General features: G+C 43.7%; 1 protein-coding gene across 2 annotated transcripts in view; it reads left to right on the forward strand.

The window, feature by feature from the left end:
- PLEKHG7 (pleckstrin homology and RhoGEF domain containing G7) overlaps nucleotides 1-18,175 on the forward strand; it is a 47,897-nt gene extending 29,722 nt beyond the window's left edge. For both annotated transcript variants that reach the window (XM_032765088.2, XM_032765106.2), the window contains 3 exons: nucleotides 2,076-2,235; nucleotides 12,682-12,779; nucleotides 17,744-18,175. In XM_032765088.2, coding sequence (XP_032620979.2) covers nucleotides 2,076-2,235; nucleotides 12,682-12,779; nucleotides 17,744-17,851 — 366 coding nt within the window. In that variant the 3' untranslated portion in view covers nucleotides 17,852-18,175. The remainder of the gene's footprint in view (nucleotides 1-2,075; nucleotides 2,236-12,681; nucleotides 12,780-17,743) is intronic.
- Nucleotides 18,176-20,766: the final 2,591 nt, after the last annotated feature.

The raw sequence follows: 20,766 nt of genomic DNA on the forward strand, positions 1-20,766 counted from the left end.
TGGCAATATACAAAAACCTGTAGGAGAACACTTCAACCTCCTTGGCCACACAATAGCAGATCTTAAGGTGGCCATACTGCAGCAAAAAAACTTCAGGACCAGACTTCAAAGAGAAACTGCTGAGCTTCAGTTCATCTGCAAATTTGACACCATCAGCTCAGGATTAAACAAAGACTGTGAATGGCTTGCCAACAACAAAACCAGTTTCTCCTCTCTTGGTTTTCACACCTCAACTGCTAGAACAGGGCCTCATCCTCCCTGATTGAACTAATCTCATTATCTCTAGTTTGCTTCTTGCTTGCATATATATACCTGCCCCTGGAAATTTCCACTATATACATCCGACGAAGTGGGTATTCACCCACGAAAGCTCATGCTCCAAAACATCTGTTAGTCTGTAAGATGCCACAGGATTCTTTGCTGCTTATAAAGATGTGATATTATAGGACTGATATGGTATCCAAGGTATGTATTATTGGACATTTGTTTAATTCCTTTATCGTTCCCCCAGTTCTCATACCTAACATACTGGATCTCTAAAGCCAACAACATCTTCTGAAGTGTGCTGGGCACTTTAATGGTACATATCAATCCTATAAACTTGCAGCCTTTTGTGTAAAGAAATCAGAACCTTTGGGAGCTAATGGGGAAAAGGAGAGAGAAACAGTGAAAATGTTAGCCTTGTGGAAAGAATAGCAACGTACTCAGAAGCTCTGGGTTCTATCTCTGCCATTCTCCTTGCAAGGCATAAAATGGGAACAAGGATACCTCCTTTGTAAGGCACTTTGAGATCTGCTGATGAAACGCACTATATAAAAGCTAGGTATTATTATTTATTCACCACTGAACAGCCATTTGGCATCTGAGGCTCCAGTGTCTTTGAGTACAAAGTCAGTTAAATTTATGAAGCTCATGTAATTGTTTAGCAAAGGTGACATGCTGTAATGCAATAGATGATTGCAGGAGACACTGTCTGAATTAGAAGTGGTTTTAAACAGACAGCAGTTATCACGTTTTATAGGTTTTGAAAGGGCACAGGTTAGAGTCTATGTCAGCAACACCATGACAGTCACATTCCCTGTCATGTGGTTCTCAACAGGGGTACGTGTCCCCTAGGGGGACACAGCAGTCTTCCAGGGGATACATCAACTCTTCTAGATATTTGCCTAGTTTTACTACGGGCTACATAAAAAGCACTAGCAAAGTCAGTACAAACTAAAACTTCACACAAACAAAATGAGAAAGCAATTGTTCAGAAATAGTGTGCTGTGATGTTTTTATGTCTGATTTTGTAAGCACATAGTTTTTAAGTGAGGTGAAATTTGGGCTACGCAAGACAAATCAGACCCCCGAAAGAGGTACAGTAGTCTGGAAAGAGTGAGAACCACTGCTCTGAACCACACATGCAGGCCTCCGTAGGAGAGTTTGCCACATGAATCATGTTTCAGAGGCACTGCATCACATGTGTGGCCCTTTGCAAATCCCTCATTACAGGTGTCAGTACCGAGCCACCGATATGGACTGCACAGGGTTCTACACTTGGCGTATTTTCTAGCAGCGATAAACCCACAAGTGTGAAGTGAACAGTAACCCGTGTTAAACAAGGCATTTGAAAAAAAAAAACACTAGTATGGTTTGTTTTGTGCTCTTGGGCATGGCTTTGATTTTTAATATGCAGGTTAGTTGCATACTTTGAAGGTTGTTCAGATAACAGAAAAATGTTTTATTTTGAGGCTTAGTATATACATGAACAACAAGGAGTCCAGTGGCACCTTAAAGACTAAAAGATTTATTTGGGCATATGCTTTTGCAGGTAAAAAACCTCACTTCTTCAGATGCATGGAGTGAAAGTCCAAAATAAATCTGTTAGTCTTTAAGGTGCCACTGGACTCCTTGTTGTTTTTGTGGATACAGATTAACATGGATATCCCCTCATACTTGAGTATATAGATGAGGCCTCTAAGCACATTCTGTGGGGAAAACAAGTTGTGAGAGATATTTATTGGCTAGAGTTTGAAAACATACAGAGGAGTGTGGTGACTATATAATCAAGTGCTTTCCCTTCCCATTTTCAGAAATACGGGGGCTCAGACGGTGGTTTAATACCTGTATGTCCTTCCTTTTCTCCTGAGCTGCAGTCTTTGATAAAAGATGGTGGTTCTTGTACAGTCCTGGACCAGCCCATTCCACTAGACAGACTGACACTCAAAAATATTGATCCATTCCATGTGACAGGTACATTTAATGTGTTTTGTATGTTTTGTAAGGCAGCTTTCTATGTACAGTGTATATATAGAGCCCCTGGCCTTTGCACCACATGCACCCACCCACTCACCTCTCTCCTGCCCCAGCATCGAATGGCTCCTAAGGGAGGCCTGCCACCAGAGAGTTCCCATGAGAGCCACTTGCCTCCTGAATCATGGGAGTAGGGAGTAGGGAGTGGGGAGAGTTTCAAGGATGACAGTGGAAGCCATGCAAGTCACTGGAGCCTAGCTATTGTAATTTGTGCTGCTTTTCCCCATGGCTTTGGAGAGAAGGAGAATCCTACAGAGAGTGACCACTTTCTCCCAGGGCTATGGAGCCCTATAAAGTGACTCTAGAGTTTTGGGAGGGGAGTCTACCACCTTTAATACTTGCTTCTGTTTAGAGCCTCTTAGAGCCCAATGCTGCGTGACTGAAATAACACAGGGCCATACAAGTTAAGTTAACTGTCAAAATCCTACTGCTTGTCCACAGAGCAATCTAGCCCCTCAAATCCACAGATATTAAAAACAAACCTGAAACCCACAGAATTTATGCTAGCCTGGAAGTTCATCCATCTCAACTCATCGGCATTCCGCACCACTGCCCAGCCAGGCAGCAAAGAGAACAAACACAACTAACGAGGAGATAAAAGCACTAGCATCAGAATTAAAAAAACAGTGGCTTCTTAAACCTGCTGCAGACACTGTTTGTCTCTGTGTGTGCGTCTAGATGCATCTCCCTACCAACACAGCCTAAATCCAGCTAACAAATGGCCCGTGACTTGCACTGCAGCCAGTAGGTGAAGTTAAGGGCAACATCTGCCTCTCTGATCTTGGATGTGCTAGTCTGGTCATACACAGATTCTTGTTGCTCAAGAACTGCTTGGGAATGTAATTATGAGAAATCCAATGAGCTGGACTATTGCAATGTAATGAAATGTTTGCCAGTGTACAGTACTTTATCTGTACAGCTAGTGCTCCACCAGATCACACGTAAAAGTTGCAGCAGATCTGGAACCACGTCATCAAAGTGTTGAGCCATATGTCTCTCTTCCCCCTGCCTACATCCCCCCTGAAGTCCATCAATTAACATAGCCTTAATGCCTCACTTGTTGACTTCTGCCATTCTTGTCTCTGTGCCATATTCCATGCTGCCCACTGTGCATGGGACACCTCTATATCCCGGGACACCGGGTCTCCACTTCCTTCCCATTCAGGTCCTTCCTAAAGACCACAATGTCCACAAACCCTAATAATCCCAGAACACCTCTCTATCACCATGTCACACTGCAGAAAATAGTCATTCAGAATAACTCATTAAACTGTAACATAACTCCCTCTCTGGTCTCTTAGTGCATCCTGTCTCCTCTGAGTCTGTGTTTTAGAGTGAAACCCCCCCAGGGAAGGGACTGCCTTCATTTTTGTGTCTGGTACAAAGGCTGGACACATCACTGGTACGTAACAATAATAAATAACAATAATGAGGATAATGCTATCACATGACAGATGTAGTGGCTTCTGATCTGAGCAGAAGACCTTAAGCATAAAGGTTCCTTCACAAGCTAAATTTGTTATGAGTTCATATTAGTGCAAAGTCACAGCATCAAACAGGAGGAGAGGCACAGGCAGTAGAGAGCTCCTCCCCGTGAACACAGGTAGGCAGCCTAATTTCTTGTAAAAGGCACCAAGGCTTAGAACTGAATCACTCTGTCTCCAGGGTTGGTGTTACAGCATAATTTCATCCTGGGGGCTCAGTTTAAATGAAGAATTTCATTCTTAGAGAGACAAGGTGGGTGAGGGAATATCTTTTATTGAACCAACTTTTGTTGATGAGAGAGACAAGCTTTCGAGCTACACTGAGCTTGTCTTCAGGTCTGGGTCCCAGCATCACAGCTAAAAGCAAGGTGGCACAGATTTCCCAGATCTGAAGGAGTGTTCTATGTAAGCTCAAAACTTGTCTCTCTCACCAACAGAAGTTGGTCCAATAAAAGATATTACCTCACCCACCTTTTCTTTCTAATAACCTGGGACTAACACGACTGGATGATTTAGTTGGGGATTGGTCCTGCTTTGAGCAGGGGATTGGACTAGATGACCTCCTGCGGTCCCTTCCAACCCTGACAGTCTCTGATTCTATTCTATGATTCTATAACCATACTGAATTTCATTCTTGTAATTTATTAGCAGGACTTTGTAGTTAATATTCTGACTTAGATACAAAAATCAGTTATTAATGTGAGTATTAGTAAGTTTCTTCCCACAAGTGGCTGACTCCCAGGTCAACAGTTAAACATGGCCTGGGAGGATCTTGAGTTGGGGGAAGAAAGAAAATCTTCTTTCAGGGTCAGGAGGACTTGCACTGCGCCAATCCTGGACAATCCATGGTAGCTCATGGAGCTTTACATTCAAAGCCTCTAATTAAATACATACATAAAAACCCCTACACCCTTTCATAGTGTTCTGCAAAACATCTGCCTTGTGTACCATTGTGCACCCAAGTATTGTCAATCTGTCCACATTAAGAATCAATTGCAATTCCCAGGGCAGGACTATCGAAAGTGACTTTAAAGTCCCTATTCAGACCTCGTAGTTTATGGGATTTGTGAGCAATTTTTTCATGGGCTTTTTCCAGTGGTAGCCATATGGGCTGGCATTACACCAAACTCAGCAGTAGGAACTCTGGGACTAGTGCAAGGACAACTAGATAGAAGAAGATATGAGCTACTGTAACTCACAGACCTCCTGGGGGTGAAGCTCTGTCCCCTCTAGTGGCACCAAGACCACTTAGAGATTAATGAGTCTGCTCTATAGCCTTAGCTAAGGGTCAGATGGCTTTTAGCTCATGCAGTAGAGGCTCATGTATTTAACTCCTGAGGTCCCAGGTTCGATCCCACCTGTCGATGACTGGGGTCTGTCATTGTTACACTACCCCATCAAATATCTTCTAAAAGCCAGTTGTGGGGACTGAAGCCTGTGAGGATCCATTTGGGAACTTTGCAGCAGTGGGTGATTCCACTGCCTGTGATCTGGGAGATGATGTGACAGAGCCCACCCTCGAGACTCCCTCAGGGTCTGGCAGTGGGATAAATAACTGGCTAGTGCTGGTGTTAGAGTGCAATACATTTATAACGTCAGCGGATTCCTTCTGGCATTAAGGAATGGCCTGTGCTCAGCACTACCATTAGCATAGGCATTTTTATATAATTTCCTAATGATCTGAGAAAATACTTTCTGTGCCTAATAAGGTTATTAAGTGGTTCCCCACTTAGATTTTGATGTCTATGCCCCACTGAAGTGGATGCAGTAGGGGAGTTCCCAGCTGCTAGAGAAGAGTTTCTGCAAGGCTGAATGAACAGCAGCAGCACAGCTGATTACATTGTGAGAGTTGTACCACTGCAACAGAAAAAAGAGACATAGGGGGCAGGGTCTGAGAGCAGGGTCTTTTTTAAAAAGAACATACAAAATATTGCTATCACACCTAAAAGTAGCAGGACTAACATTTCCCCTCAGTTTACTCATCTACAATGTTATGGGAGCTCATTGGGACAATTTGGCTGCACGTTTTAATGAGATATTTACAATCACTCCCATTAAAGCTGTCTCCGCAGTGATCCAAGAGGAGCAGACGCTGTGCCTCTCATGCTGCATGGAAGAATATTTAATGGGGATTTAACGAATTCTGCTAAAACCCTGAGCCTAGTCCAGAAGCAATTTTCAATCCACCTTTTCTCCTACCCTCAAGCCTTATTACAGATTGTGTCCAGAGCAGCTTTTATTTGTATTGCAATAGTGCCAAGGACCACAGTCCTAGTCCAGGGCCCCATTGTGTTAGCTGCTGTGCACACACAGAAAAAGCTGCCCATGCCCCAAAGAGCTGACAGTTCACACTGCAGCCATCCATGATCTGACCCTGATCCATTAGCAGGGTTTTTCTTTTTAAACAATGAACAGAGAATGGAAATTTTCAGCCCAAAAGATAAATGTCCTAGAAAGTTGTGAGCTTGTGAAAACGGAATGGAAGTGATGGAAATTTATGTGCAGCCTGCAGGATAGAGTTCATTACTGGTAACTTCTAAGTGTTTAGTATTTCGAGAAATGCTCTCAGAGCCGTATTTTTATTGGGCTATGCTGACCTGCAGTGGTCAAATTAATCATAGATGGAGGCTTGATTTTCAATCTGATAAATACAGCACATCTGTCGTATTACTGAAGGCAGGTCCAATCCTGGAAAGAAATCCAGCTGACTGCAGAAATAGTCCATTGCAACAGTAAGGAAGTACCCGTCAGAGCAGAATTCTATCAGCAGACAAGAGCTGTAAATTACACACTCTAATTCTAGCCTCAAGCCTGCCATATATCAGTCCAATGACGAGAAGTCTTACCCTCATAATGCTAGGAAGCCTGTCCTAAAGGCAAAGCCATACTCTATAGCAGGGGTAGGCAACCTATGGCATGTGTGCCGAAGGCAGCATGCAAGCTGATTTTCAGCGGCACTCACACTGCCCAGGTCCTGACCACGGGTCCGGGGGGTTCTGCATTTTAATTTAATTTTAAATGAAAATTCTTAAACATTTTAGAAACCTTATTTACTTTACATACAACAATAGTTTAGTTATATATTATAGACTTATAGAAAGAGACCTTCTAAAAACGTTAAAATGTATTACTTGCACGCGAAACCTTAAATTAGAGTGAATAAATGAAGACTCAGCGCAGCACTTCTGAAAGGTTGCCGACCCCTGCTCTATAGCATACTGGAGATATAAGAGTAATAGTGGAAATCTGTCTTTGAAGGTACATAAGGAGCAACATGCCTTTTAACATCTCTGCTCGGAATGTAAATTTTGCAATTCCTTATGATCTCTCACTATTGAGAATCCTATGCCTGTAAACTGGAAGGATCATTCCTTACAGACACAGACATGCTGCTCCAGTAAAGATTACTAATCTTTACTGCTGTGAAGTGTAGATTCTGCCATTGATGTTAGAGAGTTTCTTATAGTAGTTCCAAAAATTGCATCTTTAAAACGGAATAGCTGCATTCCCTATAGATCTCAGAAGTAAGGGTCAAGAGTTCTGAGTTATATCCCCAATGCTGCTATGGATTTGCTGTACTTAACGATTCGGGCCAGTAGTTTAACCACTCTGCATCTCACTTTCCCCAGCTGCAGAATGAGGATTATATACTTGCTTGCTGGTATCTCCCAGGAGTGTTTTGTGGTCTGATTGGCACTTTGATGAGAGGCATTTTATAAGAGCAAATAGTACATAAACGCACACAGCTCCAAAGCAAATGGTGTGAGCTAAATGGTTATCAAAAAGGTACCTCAAATACAGCAGATTTAGAGATGACAGGCATGTCTTGGCAGCCTGAACTCTGCATTGCCCTCTGGGATATATGCTTTTAAAAGCTAACCTCAGACGAGGGGCATCATTTTCAGGGAGGTGATCCCACCCCCCACTCTCAGAAATGAATTTTGCTCTGTCCTCTCAGAAGTACTAAATATAAAATAAATGGGTCAGGTTCTGATCTCACTTGCATTAATGGAAGCAGGGAATAAAAATAAATAAATAATGAAATCAGAATTGGCCCTACTCCAAGGCTCAATGCTACTCCAGCACATACCCCAAGACGGAGAAAAAGTGTAACAGGGAAACTGCAGCCCGAAATGCAAGGGAAAGTCCCCATAACAACTTCTCAGACCTAAGTACTTGGGATGAAATCCTGGCTTCACTGAAATCAGAGGAAATTGTGCAGTGTGGGCCATTTAGGCAGAGAAATGTCTGGTGTATACACCATTGAAAACAGGAACAAAACCAAGCACAGCTGTGTTCTGCATTGAAATCCAAGATGATTCAGCACGTTTTGCTGAACAGAGATGAGATTAGAGACACGCTTATAGATAAACCCATGCCCAAGAGTTCTACTGAATTAGGGGCAATTGCAGGCCCATTTTGGAATTGAAATCAACCTTCAGCATTAGAGGCAGTGCTGCATCTGTGTGAACTAATGTCTGCAAGAAATTTATTACATAACAGCAATAAATCAATGACCATGAACAATAGGCCCCATCTGAAGGAGCAGCTAGGAAAAGTGCTGCATGCTCTCTCTTTCTCATAACACTCTTGCCTTGTGTTTTCCCCTCAGGAGAAATTGACTTTAGCGGGGATGGACATGCTACACCAACATTATTTCATAGCAATAATTTAACAAGTAAACTTTCCAATAACTAGCTGGAGATCCATACTCAGAGAGTAGGGTTCAGAGTGGTAGCTGTGTTAGTCTGTATGAGCAGAAAGAATAGTCAAGCTGGAAGGATATATTCAGTGGGATCCCACAGGGATCTGTCCTGGCCCCAGTTCCCTTCAATATCTTATAAATTATTTAGATAATGGCATAGAGAATATATTCATAAAGTTTGAAGATGATACCAAGCTTGGAGGCGTTGCAGCAATTTGGAGGACCATATTAGAATTAAAAATGATCTTGACAATGTGGAGAAATGGTCTGAATTAAATAGGATGAAATTCAATAAGGACAAATGGAGAGAACTTCACTTCGGAAGGAATAATCAGTTGCACACACAGAAAATGGAAAATGACTGCCTAGGAAGAGGTACTGCAGAAAAGGATCTGGAGATTATAGTGGATCACACACAAAATAAGAGTCAACAATGTAATACTGTTGCCAAAAAAAAAAAAAAAGTGAACACCATTCTGGAACATATTTGCAGGACTGTTGTAAGCAAGACACTCTATTCAGCACTGATAAGGCCTTTAAGCTGCAGTACTGTATCCTGTTCTGGGCACCATATTTCCAGACAGATGTGGACAAACTGGAGAAAGTCCAGAGGAGAGCAACAAAAATGATTAAAGGTCTAGAAAACGTGACCTATGAGGGAAGTTTAAAAAAAGTTGGTTTGTTTAGTCTGGAGAAAAGAAGACTGAGAGAAAACATGATAGCAGTACATAAAAGGTTGTTGTAAAGAGCAGGGTGATAAATTGTTCTCCTTAACCACTGAGGACAGGACAAGAAGTGATGGTCTTAAATTGAAGTCAGGGAGATTTAGATTAGAGATTAGGAAAAACTTCCTAACTCTAAAAGTGGTTAAGCACTGGAACAAGTTACCTTGGGAGGTTATGGAATCTCTGTCTTCGGAGGTTTTTAAGAACAAGTTAGACAAACAGCTGACAGGGATGGTCTAGATGATACTTAGTCCTGCCTCAGTGTAGGTGACTGGACTAGATGATCTACCGAGGTCCCATCCAATCCATTTCAAAGATGTCTATGATCTCAAGAGCCCTGTGAATTTCATATGTGAAAAAGAATATAGCATCTGACAAAGAGTTATGGCACCTGAGAGCACTTAAGGATACATCTACTATATTTTGGAGTAAGCCTCCCAGGCCAGTCGATAGACTCACATGAATATGCTAAAAATAGCTGTGTAGTCAGCATTTTGAAGTTGAGGCTTGGGTGCTGAACCTTTGGAAGGCAGTGGGCTTCATAGCCTAAGCTCCAGCTCAAGCTGCAACTTCCAAACAACGTCTACATAGCTAGTTTTAGAGTGAGTCCCACTAATCCAAGTCTGCTGACTTGGGCTGGGAGGCTCACTCCAAAATGCTGTGTAGACAAACCCTTATTTACTGCACAGTGACATTGCTTGGAACACCAACCTTTAAAACCATTCCATTTTGCTTTTCCTTTTTAAAAGGTCTAGTTACTTTCTTACTTCAATTATAATTGATTCCACTCTGTTTTGATGGAAAATCTTAAGGAAACGTATGAAAGCTCTTCACCCCTCTCGGCCCCTTTATGCCAGGTCAGAGGGCCAGGGTAGCATAAAGGGTCTCTCAAAGCCCCATTAACTGATTAGAGGAAGATTTGCCCAGAGCAGGCACTGCAGAAGACAATCACAAGACTATCTTTCAGAGGACCCTATCATAAGCCTTAATGTCAGGAGCATGTTGGGGGCCAGATCACAATATGGAGTGCTGTGGAGATTCCAGGCAGTGCTGAAACCTAATAGGTGTTATCTGCATGATCCCTAAAGAGGGGCACCAGCTTACTTGTGTTCATTGGAGAGGGGTGACACTCCTATCTGTACCTGGAAAAGCGCTTGGCATCGTCAGTTTGAATAGGATGAAAACTGCCATTGCCGAAGTACTCAGGAAGAATATCATGGATTTCAACCCACTGGGTGGTGTTCAGACCAGGTTTCCGCATTCCCAAAACTTATTGAGAAAGGCTTAGAATACCAGCAGAAGATTGTTTTCAATTTAATTGAATTTATAAAACTCTTTGATAAAGAATCTTTCTAGAAGATCATGAAACTCTGTGGAATTTCAGCAAACATGTGTAACCCTTCTACCAGGTGGAGCCAGCAGCAACCAGGGCCAGGTTCAATATCTAGGGGTTCCTATCCATCAATACAAAACATAACAGGCTTGAGTCTCCACCCACTAACCTGGGAAAATTACACACCATCCCTGAGGCAATACTTCCCCACTCGCAAGCACAGAGTCCAAGTGTAGAAAAGAAAATTTTAATAAGAGGAGGGAATTAACTCGGAGTTAATTTGGGAAAACACCGCAAACAGGGTCCATAAACATAAACCATGAGTAAAAGACCCACCCACCAAATAAGTTGGGCAGTGTCCTTTCTATGCATCCGAAGAAGTGAGCTGTAGCTCATGAAAGCTCATGCTGAAATAAATTTGTTAGTCTCTAAGGTGCCACAAGTACTCCTGTTCTTTTCCGCTCAGGATCTTAAGTCCAACAACCCAAAAGTCCCTTTCACATGTCCAACCCATCTCTCCACCACATTCACAGTTGCTGTCCTTGGTCAGTGCAGACCCAGAGTTCAGAGGTGCATCTTACTCAGTGCCACTCACCGGCCACCTGCTCACTGCTCTCGTCGCGCCCTTCCACCAGCCACCCAGCTGGCTGCTCACTGCGCCTCTCTGCCGCCGTCCTGCTAGCTGCTCATCACAGCTCTTTGCCACCAAGCTGCTGGTTGCTCATTCGCCAGCTAACTGTCAGTCACCTTCTGCCTCTGCTGTGACATCTGCACATCAATCTCTCAGTGATTTTCAGCTCTTTTACAGGCTGGGCAGAAATACTGCCCCATCTCAAGTGATTTCAGCTCTCTGTGATTTTAGCTTTCAGCAGGCAGGGCAGAAACACAGTCCTACCACAACTGGTTTCAGCTCTGATTGAGGAATTAAAGTAACAAGAGAGGCTCCTAATGAAGCCTATTTAGCTCTGTTCTTTGAACAGTGGGGAAGAACAGGTTAAGCCAGTCTAGAGAGGACCATGGGGGGGATCGGAGGAGGGGGTTGTGCAGCTTCCTGACCAGGACACCGGGACTCCTATCCCCACCCCTCTTACTTTCACAGGGCTCTGACATTCAGGTTGTTGTAAAGAGCAGAATGATAAATTGTTCTCCTTAACCACTGAGGACAGGACAAGAAATAATGGTCTTAAATTGAAGTCAGGGAGATTTAGATGAGAGATTAGGAAAAACTATATTCCAATTTGTCAAATATCTGGAAGAGTAAGAAGATACATCTACACACTAAAATGAGATTGTATAATGCTATTGATGTTCCACACAATTTTACACCCTGGAAACGTGGCAGATGGTGGAAGGGTACAAGAGAAAGCTGAATGAATTTCAGTAGTGCTTTTTAAGAAGAAACTTCGCCAGCACACTAGGGACTGAATAATCAGACAGAGATGGTTACGGTGGTTCAGCCAGGTCATCAGGCTACTGCATGGCAGAAAGACAAGTTGCATCTTAGGTTTGCTTCCACTGGAGGGAAGAGAAGCCATGCAGGACAAAGAATGACCTATCGCAGGATGATCAAAAAGGAAGTTGTCTCCATTATGGCAACATCTGATGGAGTCAAACATCTTGCTCTGGACAGACAACAGTGGGGAAAATGGGTTGCCTTATGTGCCACTAGGCCTAAGTAAGGAGTCTATAAGGCAGCCACAACTCACACAGGCTGTTTAAATTACACCTGGGACCTCTCCAGCCACAGGAGCATCCCAGTATCAGGGTGGTGCACAGGTGGTTTAAAGCCACCATGGACCCATCCCTTTCCCCGGGCTGCAAGTTCTTTGCTTTGTCTCTTGGGCTCAGCACAGAATCTCCAATACAGCACATAGCATATCTCTTTAGACCATTTCCCCCCGAACAAGACTCAAAAGCAGCTAATTGCAGAACCAACTTTTTGAAATAATTTGAGGCTATTTTTTTCATAACATAAAATTCAAAGTGCCAGCATGTGTTTCCCTAATAAGTAATCAGAAAAGTTGATTTTCCAAGGAGAAACAAAGATATGATTGATATATAGTGAATCAATCTGATAGGATTTTGATAAAATGGCTTACCTTGTGTGTGTTCTTTCATTTGCTTTGTTTTGTTTTATAGTCCTTGGGCTGCGAAATGCTTTTGTAATACAACATGAAAATAGATATCAACAGTGTATCGGAGTCTTCTTACTACAAGCACAAACAGAGACGCTCAAAGTAAGTCCTGCATTTGATGAGACCTTTTTAAAATTATTTTTATCGAAGGAAAGATCTCTCCTAAAGAGAATTTTACTTAAGCAACTATATCTGACAGAAATATGACCTGAGGTACTCTCTTCCCTAAAACAAATCTTCCACTGTTATAGAGTTTGTAATTACAGTACCCAGGTACTGATTTTAAGTGAGGACCTCCAGCAGGTCACATACTAGCTTTCCAAATTCTGACTTATTAAAGTTCAATTCCTGCGTAACAGGAATCAAGAAACTGAGCCATTCCCCAAAACTAAAACAATTTTTATGTAATAATGTTAAGACCATAAAACTTTGATCTTGTCAGTTTAATTATCCCACACCACACTTTGAAAATGTGTATTGTATTTTTTGCATATATACTGTTATATACATTTATAAAACTATTGTAATTTCATACCAGTGGGTATGGTATGAAAACGTATCTGTCTCCACGAAAGTGAGTTTGATTCCAAGAATATGTAAATTCCCCTTCATCTGCACACCATTCTGAGTAATAGATTGTTACGTTTTATTATTTATTTGCAGCATCTAAATGTGGGCTAGGCATTTCATGGAACATAACAGATTGGTTCTATAAGTTGTATTTCATTCATTAGCACCTGGAAGAACAAAATGAGACTTTCAAATAACACTAATTCTTAAAAATACAGAACATGGTAGACAAAGTGCCCCAGGGCAAGGCAATAAATATACCCTTTCTACTTCTAAGTCACTGGATCACGTCCAAAATAGGTTCTGAAAGGAGTTACAATCTTGCTACATTACTTAGCCCTCCAACATTGGCAGTGTTCCAGTTTACTTCCATCTTCTCCAAGTCCTGCAACATACGACTGAGCACTATAATCCTGATATTAAACAGCATCTGCGTTATAGGTTAATAATAATGCAACAACACATTGTCTTTTAGTTCCACATTATTGTAAAAAGGTATATCGCATTGGACAGTATTTTGGGGGCCTACATGAAACGAGCTGGCCTCATTTATGCACTTCACAATCAACACAATTTTCGATTAGTTCAGCGAAGGGACCTTGATGTTTACAGCTGGTGTTGTGGGTCTAAGAATGAAAACACTGTCTGCGATCCTCTGACAACTTTGTAGATCAGGATCTTGAAATAGATGGCGCATTTCAAAGAGAGCCAGTACATTGCATGGAGCATCAATGATATGGTCTCATTGACCTGTCCTATTCAGAAAAGGCTACTGCATCCTGAAGCAGCTGAGGACAGCTCTTAGATTTACTGGATTTTGTGGGATGTTCCATATTACAGCTAAATCAGGCTCCCTGTACCCCTGCATAGCGCAGTCAGACAACATTCAACAGACATATGAGAGCATGATAGATAAGTTAATTGAAAAATTGCACAAAGTCACTTTGCCAGAGCTAGGAGTAGAATCCAAGTCTCTAATATGGCAGACCTAAGTCTCATTTGCACAGCTGTGCAGCCCATCAGAGAGGCTCTGCCCAGTCTATTTGGTTGGCTTTTCTGACCCATACCATGAGATCACACCCTTCCTCCTAGAGCCAGGAATTGAGCCCAACAATCCCGAACCCAACATTTCACTACTGCGTACCACACAGCTGTATCACTGTGACACAGTGTACCAGGCCCTCTGTTGCACACTTTGTGGCCCCGCCACACTCTACTTGTGGAAAAGGAGCAGTGAAGGTGGGTCCTCCAGGTCTGCCTAGAGAGACTGCAGGGAAGCGGCCAATCAGAATGAAGCAGGCACAGTTAAAAGGAGCTGCAGAGTTCAGCAGGTCAGTTTCTGGCAGGACCAGAGGTGTAAGGAAGGTGTCGCTTGCTGGTGCTCAAGTGAGAATCAGAAGACAGGTTCTGGTGGCATTGGCATTCCATGAGGAAGGAAGAGAGTTGAGAACTTCAGCCCTGAGGTAAGGGTGAAGAGGAAGGGGTTACATGGGAAATAACTCAAGGAATGGCAGCAGCAACAAAATTAAAGGAAGCAGCATGTGGTTGCTATTTGTTGGGTCCCTGGGTTGTGGCCTAGAGTAGTGGGTGGGCCAGGTCCCAACCCCCATTGGCAGAGTGGCCAAAGGCCCGAGAAGGGGACAAGTTCCATGTAGAAGCCCAAGCACAAAGCTGGAATTTTAACGGCTCAAGGACATGGCTGACGACTCTATAGAGCACCAACCCTTTGTTGAATTCTGTTACCCATGGAAGGGGACTGACCTTGAAGGAGTAACCTGGATGGAAAGCTGGGTCGAGAAGAACTGATAAGGCAAAGTCTCCAGGGAGACAGCCCTGCGGGCACTGCTCCATACCAGGGCAGGGATGGGCCTAAAGCTAGCCCAGAAGGGCTGAGAACTGAGCCCAGTGACAGGGCTGCAAGTACCAACCAGGGCTCAATGATAGGCCCTATTGGACTTATTTTTTCACCCCCGAGTTTATTTGTTTGTTCATGTATTGATTGTGTGTGACTTGGCCAGAGGGCTGGGCCATTGAAGACCCACCTAACAAGGTTAACAGTTGTCAGGGGGCTCTGGGAGCACAGAGAGAGTGTGCAGGTTCGCACCTGACAGGAGGCGCTCATGAGAGATGAGTGTCCCCTGTCACAATCACCCACTTCAAAGTATGTCTGTCACTCTCCTCCCCTACTCTGGCTGCTCCACAGATAGATAACTGTTACTCCCTTAGATCAAAAGTCAGAGAGGTGTCTGTGCTAGAAATAGAAAAGATCCAGTATTCAAATATTGTTCATGACTTACATGCGGGTTCCTTAGAGTTGCACATGACTGCAGTTGTTTTTCTATCTTTCTATTTTTAAAACAGGTTTATTTAATTCATCCAGTGAGAAAACATCCTTAAAACAGATTTAAATGTTTTTAAATGATAGAACCTATCAATCATGGTGTAGTATGCAATAAAACATGGCTTCTAGTCACACATTTGAATTGCTTATGTCAAACACTGGTTGGATTGAAGAATAATAATAATAATATATGGAGATATACCTATCTCACTCATAGAAGGGACCCCAAAAGGTCATGGAGTCCAGCCCCCTGCCTTCACTAGGAGAACTAAGTACTGATTTTGCCCCAAATCCCTAAGTAGCCCCTTCAAGGATTGAACTCATAACCCTGGGTTTAGCAGGCCAATGCTCAAACCACTGAGCTATCCCTGGGTTTTGTTTTGTTTTTTTTGCCGCTAATGTCTTACTTGAATACAGTGCTACACTATCTAATTCTGGAGATGATGACGTAGACAGTCTTGGTTAGATCTGTATCAGATAGGACACAGGAGCTCAGCTATTAGCCTCCTGACCATTCAGGTGGGAAGAGACATTTCTGAGTAATACTTTTCATTTGGTGTCGTGGAGCAGTGATGAGTCCATTAGGTCCCTGAGACTCACACTATCTGCCCCACCAATGCTCTCCATTATGGATCTTCGGAGCACTGCTCTCCTTCCCAACCAGCAACACTTCTGTGCTGCCCAGATTGAATTTTAGCCAGGTGATTTTCACCTAGGTGTTTCTCTCACAAGGCTTTGCGACACAAGGAAGTGATCTGCTTTTGATGATAAGAGAATGTAGGTCTGGGGGCCATCAGTATACTCGTAGCACTGAAGGCCACAGGGGTTACTTCTTCTAGAGGTCTGACATATATCCTGTAGGAAGGAAAATGATATCTAACCTTCTTGGACACCACATAGAAGAGCTCTCTGAGAGGAGCAGTAGCTACCTGTAACGACCCTCTGTGATCCAACAAAAAAACCTGGTGCTATCTTAGTATGTCTGTCTATGCTCATTGGATGTCATAAGCACACCAGCAGTATCTGGTGACCAGCTGCTCTGGCAACTAATTGATCTAAGCCCATGTCTACACTACAGGCCTTACAGTGGCACAGCTATACCAGTGCAGCTGTGTTGCTGTAAGGTCTCCAGTGTAGCTACTTTTATGCCAGCAGGAGAGAGCTCTCCCATTGGCACAATTAAATCACCCCAACAAGTGGCAGCAGCTATATCGGCGGGAGAGCGTCTCCCATCGATACAGCATTGTCCACACCAGCGCTTTAGTCAGTGTAACTTAGGTCTCTCCGGGGCGTTTTTTTCACACCCGAGTGACGTACGTTTTACTGACACAAGTGCTAGGATAGACAGAGTAACAGTATTAACAAGGAAGACTGTCTGTTGCCCGTAAGAAGACGCCATCCACAAATATGACCAGTGTCATCTCTGCACTATAGCGCAGTTACCAGCCCAGCAGGAATATTACACTATGGCTTCTCAATCATGTTTTCTATAGGAAAGCTAGAGACTGCATGGTAGTTGAACTGAACTTGTATTGTGGTTCAATTTTGTTCTGCCCTTTTTCTGCTTGATATTGTAACCTATGCTCCACTCTTTGCGCACATAGGCTGATCAATAGTGAAAAGTTCCTATTTTGGGATCACAGAAAAGTTATTTGTGTTACTAAACAAAACCCAGGCCTGATTCTCTACTGTGTGAATACTTGAGCGAATGGCCTTGGAATAAATGCGGATAGCAGAGGGCCTACTCTGGCATAAGGTCTGTAACAAACCTTACTCCAATGAAGAAGCATGAGTTTTGAAGTTCCATGTCTTACCCATGTTCCTCCTCCGACGATGGGAGTGAGAAGATGGCTGGTGCAGGAGGTGGCAGAGAGTTTCCCTATCCACAGAGATGTTGGTTGTTTTAAGGCCACTTTTCACAGCTTATGCAGCGTAATATGCCCCGAGCCAGATTGGAGAATCTGGATCCCAGGTTTATGGGACAATTTATGGACATAAATCAACCTTCTCTTCTAGATGTAAGCTTTGAGAAGGTGCTCCATCAAACACTGTACAATGTATTTTTATAGATTCAAGACTCTAAAGTTCAGGTATTCTGTTATCAAAACTTTTTTAGGTGCTCAGGATTTATCAAGCATTATTTTTCCTCTTACAGAAAACATGGATGTCAGAGATAGAAACTGCGGTCTCCAAATATGCCAACGGACATGAAACTCAGAAAAGCTCCTTTTTCTGTTTGCCATCTGAATCCTCTGAAATTTAATTGTGTAAATGCAAAATTGACAGATCCAGTTTGAAGCCAGTCTACGTGGTAGTAGTAAAATGATTTCTTTTAACAATCCTTGTTAGTTTCTGGTAACAATGGCGCTATGACCTGACTGGTTGGGGGCTGGGCATGGTGCATCTTGGCCAGAGTGGAGCTAAATATAAAACAGAGATAAGGTGAGCTCAGTGGAACAACTGAATCACTCTTAGGTGCCCTCTAGCTTCTCTCAGATGAAGGTTCTAGCCCAGGAGCAGGCAAACTTTTTGGCCTGAGAGCTGCATCAGGTTTCAGAAATTGTATGGAGAGCCAGGTAAAGGAGGCTGTGCCTCCCCAAACAGCCAGGCATGGCACGGCCCCCACCCCCGTCCAACCTCCCCTGCTTCTCACCCCCTGCCAGGACTCCTGCTGCCATCCACCCCCACCCCCCTGCTCTCTGTTCCTTGACCATCCCTGGAACTTCCGCCCCGACTGCCCCCAGTCGCCCCATCTAACCCCTCCTCTCATTCCTGACTGCCCCCTCAGAACCCCTGCTCCTTTCAACCACCCCTTCTCTGAACCCCTGCCCCTGACTGCCCCTTATCACCCCATCCAACTCCCCCTCTCCTTCCTGACTGCCTCCCCAGACCCCTGCCCCCATTCAACCCCCATTCCCCACCCTCTGACTGCCCCGACCCCATCCACACACACACACACCCCACTCCCTGCCCCCTTACCACACTGCCTGGAGCACTGGTGGCTGGTGGCGCTACAGCCGCTCCGCCCAGAGCACCAGGACAGGCAGCCGTGCTGCCCAGCTGGAGCCAGCCAAGCCACAGCACAGCTCATAGCACTGGGTCAGGCTGCAGCTTTGCAGCTGTGCTGCCCCAGGAACTCGCAGCCCCGCCACCCAGAGCATTGTGCCAGTGGCACAGTGAGCTGAGGCTGCAGGGGGGGTAGTGGGGGGATCAGTGGGGGGGGAGCCGGGGGCTAGCCTCCCAGGGCAGGAGCTCTGGGGCCAGGCAGGAGGGTCCTGTGGGCCTCTGTAATTTGCCCACCTGTGCTCTAGCCACAGGGGTGGGCTGCCTTACTGCTGTTACTCCACTGAGAGCAAAAGAGGGAAAATTTTCTTGAAAAAATGTGTGTCCAGGCAGGAGGAAAGGCAAGGACGATTATTTTCTGAGTTCACTCACTGTCCTAATACATTCAAATGCAGTGGGGCTTTACAGAATCTTTTGAGAAAGATCCTCATTTGTGGCTGGGCGACAGAACATGGGCTTCCTTATCTATTACCTAAACCACCACAAAAAATAAAAAATTACTTGTACTAATATTGTATTTATAGGGGGGAATTTTCAAAGGCACAAATGGTGCCCAATTTGCAGTTGGGTACCTCACTGCCCTTTGTGCCTTCAAAAATCTCCTCCTTACATCTCATACGGAGTGAACTGATAATGTTCCAGTACACACAATCAGAATGAAATCACATTGCACAGAAGGTCTTTTACCTAAAGAAGGAATAAATGTCAAGAAGTCTCACTTTGGCTAAATTGGTCAACAGACCTCACATGGGTGGTTTTCCCAAAAATAATGTATTGTTCTAGAGTTGCCAGAGCTCTCATTCTTCAATACGGGACCTCAATCAGTGATTAGGCTGTGGGATTTGGATGGCTACTTCTTACCTTTCTTAGATAGCTCCATTTTACTTCAGAAACTAAGTATTTACTTTCGATTGAGATAGTTCAGTGTGACTTAACACTTCAGTAGTCAAACCAAATACTCAGGATAAACCAAACAACCTACATACTACACAGGATCAGTTTCTTAAGATAAATTATAAGGAGGCAAAGTACCTACAGGGTTTACATTAAAACAACTGCAGAATGTAAGAGCATATTTTAGATTTACTCAGCACCAGATTACGAGACTCAGTGAAAGCATGAGGAAGGGTTCCAGGATCATACTGAAAATTAGAGCCCCATGTGATTTTGTATTTCACAAATGCGAAGTAACACCAAATAAAATGAAAAACAATTCAAACAAAATAAAATGCTACTCACTCAAATTTGGCCCTATCACCCCTCTGACACATAATGACGGAGAGGCAGCCGAGCCAAATGTGAGTGGCACTGCAACCCAAAACACCCGGCTGCAACACCAGGAGCAGGAATTTAGGCCCAGCCTCGTGTGACAGGTGGGGTGAGGGTAGGGTGGGCTCACTCTGCAAACCCCGCCCCCAGGGTCATGGGGGGAGAATGGATAAAACAAAACAAGAAGTTTCCAAAAATTAAAATAAAATGAAAAATTATACCACATAAGAGGAAATTCACAGGGCTCTACTGATGACTATATAGACTATACATAAAATGCTGATCGTGAATGTGCAGAAGATTTTGAATATTCAACCCCAGCATATAAAATTTTCAGTAGAAACCATCACAATTTTAGTGCTTGTCTTCACTGCAATGTTAACTCAGACTCTTACTGGGGTGTTACCCCTACCCTAGCTGCTGTCTACACACAAAACCCTCTCTCGGTGTGGTGCTGGCTCTACACCCAGGCTAGTTGGCCTGTCCTGAGTTACATGCTGAAGTCCCTGGGCTTCATACACCTGCACTGGTAACCCATCCACTTTCCAATGAGGACTCAGACTCCATCCCTTGAGTGCTGATAGTCCTCCAGTGATTCCCCCCAGTGCCCGGAATGACAAACAAGTTATTCCACAATTCACTAGGAAACAATCGGAGCTGCTCAGCTTAATGCAGCACTAAGAACCATGGGATATGATCCCAGAAGTTCTAGCACCTCAGATGGGTTTGTGTAGCACCAATAAGGAGACAGTAATTTAGATATGGCTTTGCAATGTGGCTGCTTACACCCAAACTGGGATAACCTTGGTGCTTAGACCTGAGTGCCAGTCACCCAGGTTAACACTG

This window comes from Chelonoidis abingdonii, chromosome 1, assembly GCF_003597395.2.
Source record: "Chelonoidis abingdonii isolate Lonesome George chromosome 1, CheloAbing_2.0, whole genome shotgun sequence".
NCBI classification, from domain to species: domain Eukaryota; kingdom Metazoa; phylum Chordata; order Testudines; family Testudinidae; genus Chelonoidis; species Chelonoidis abingdonii.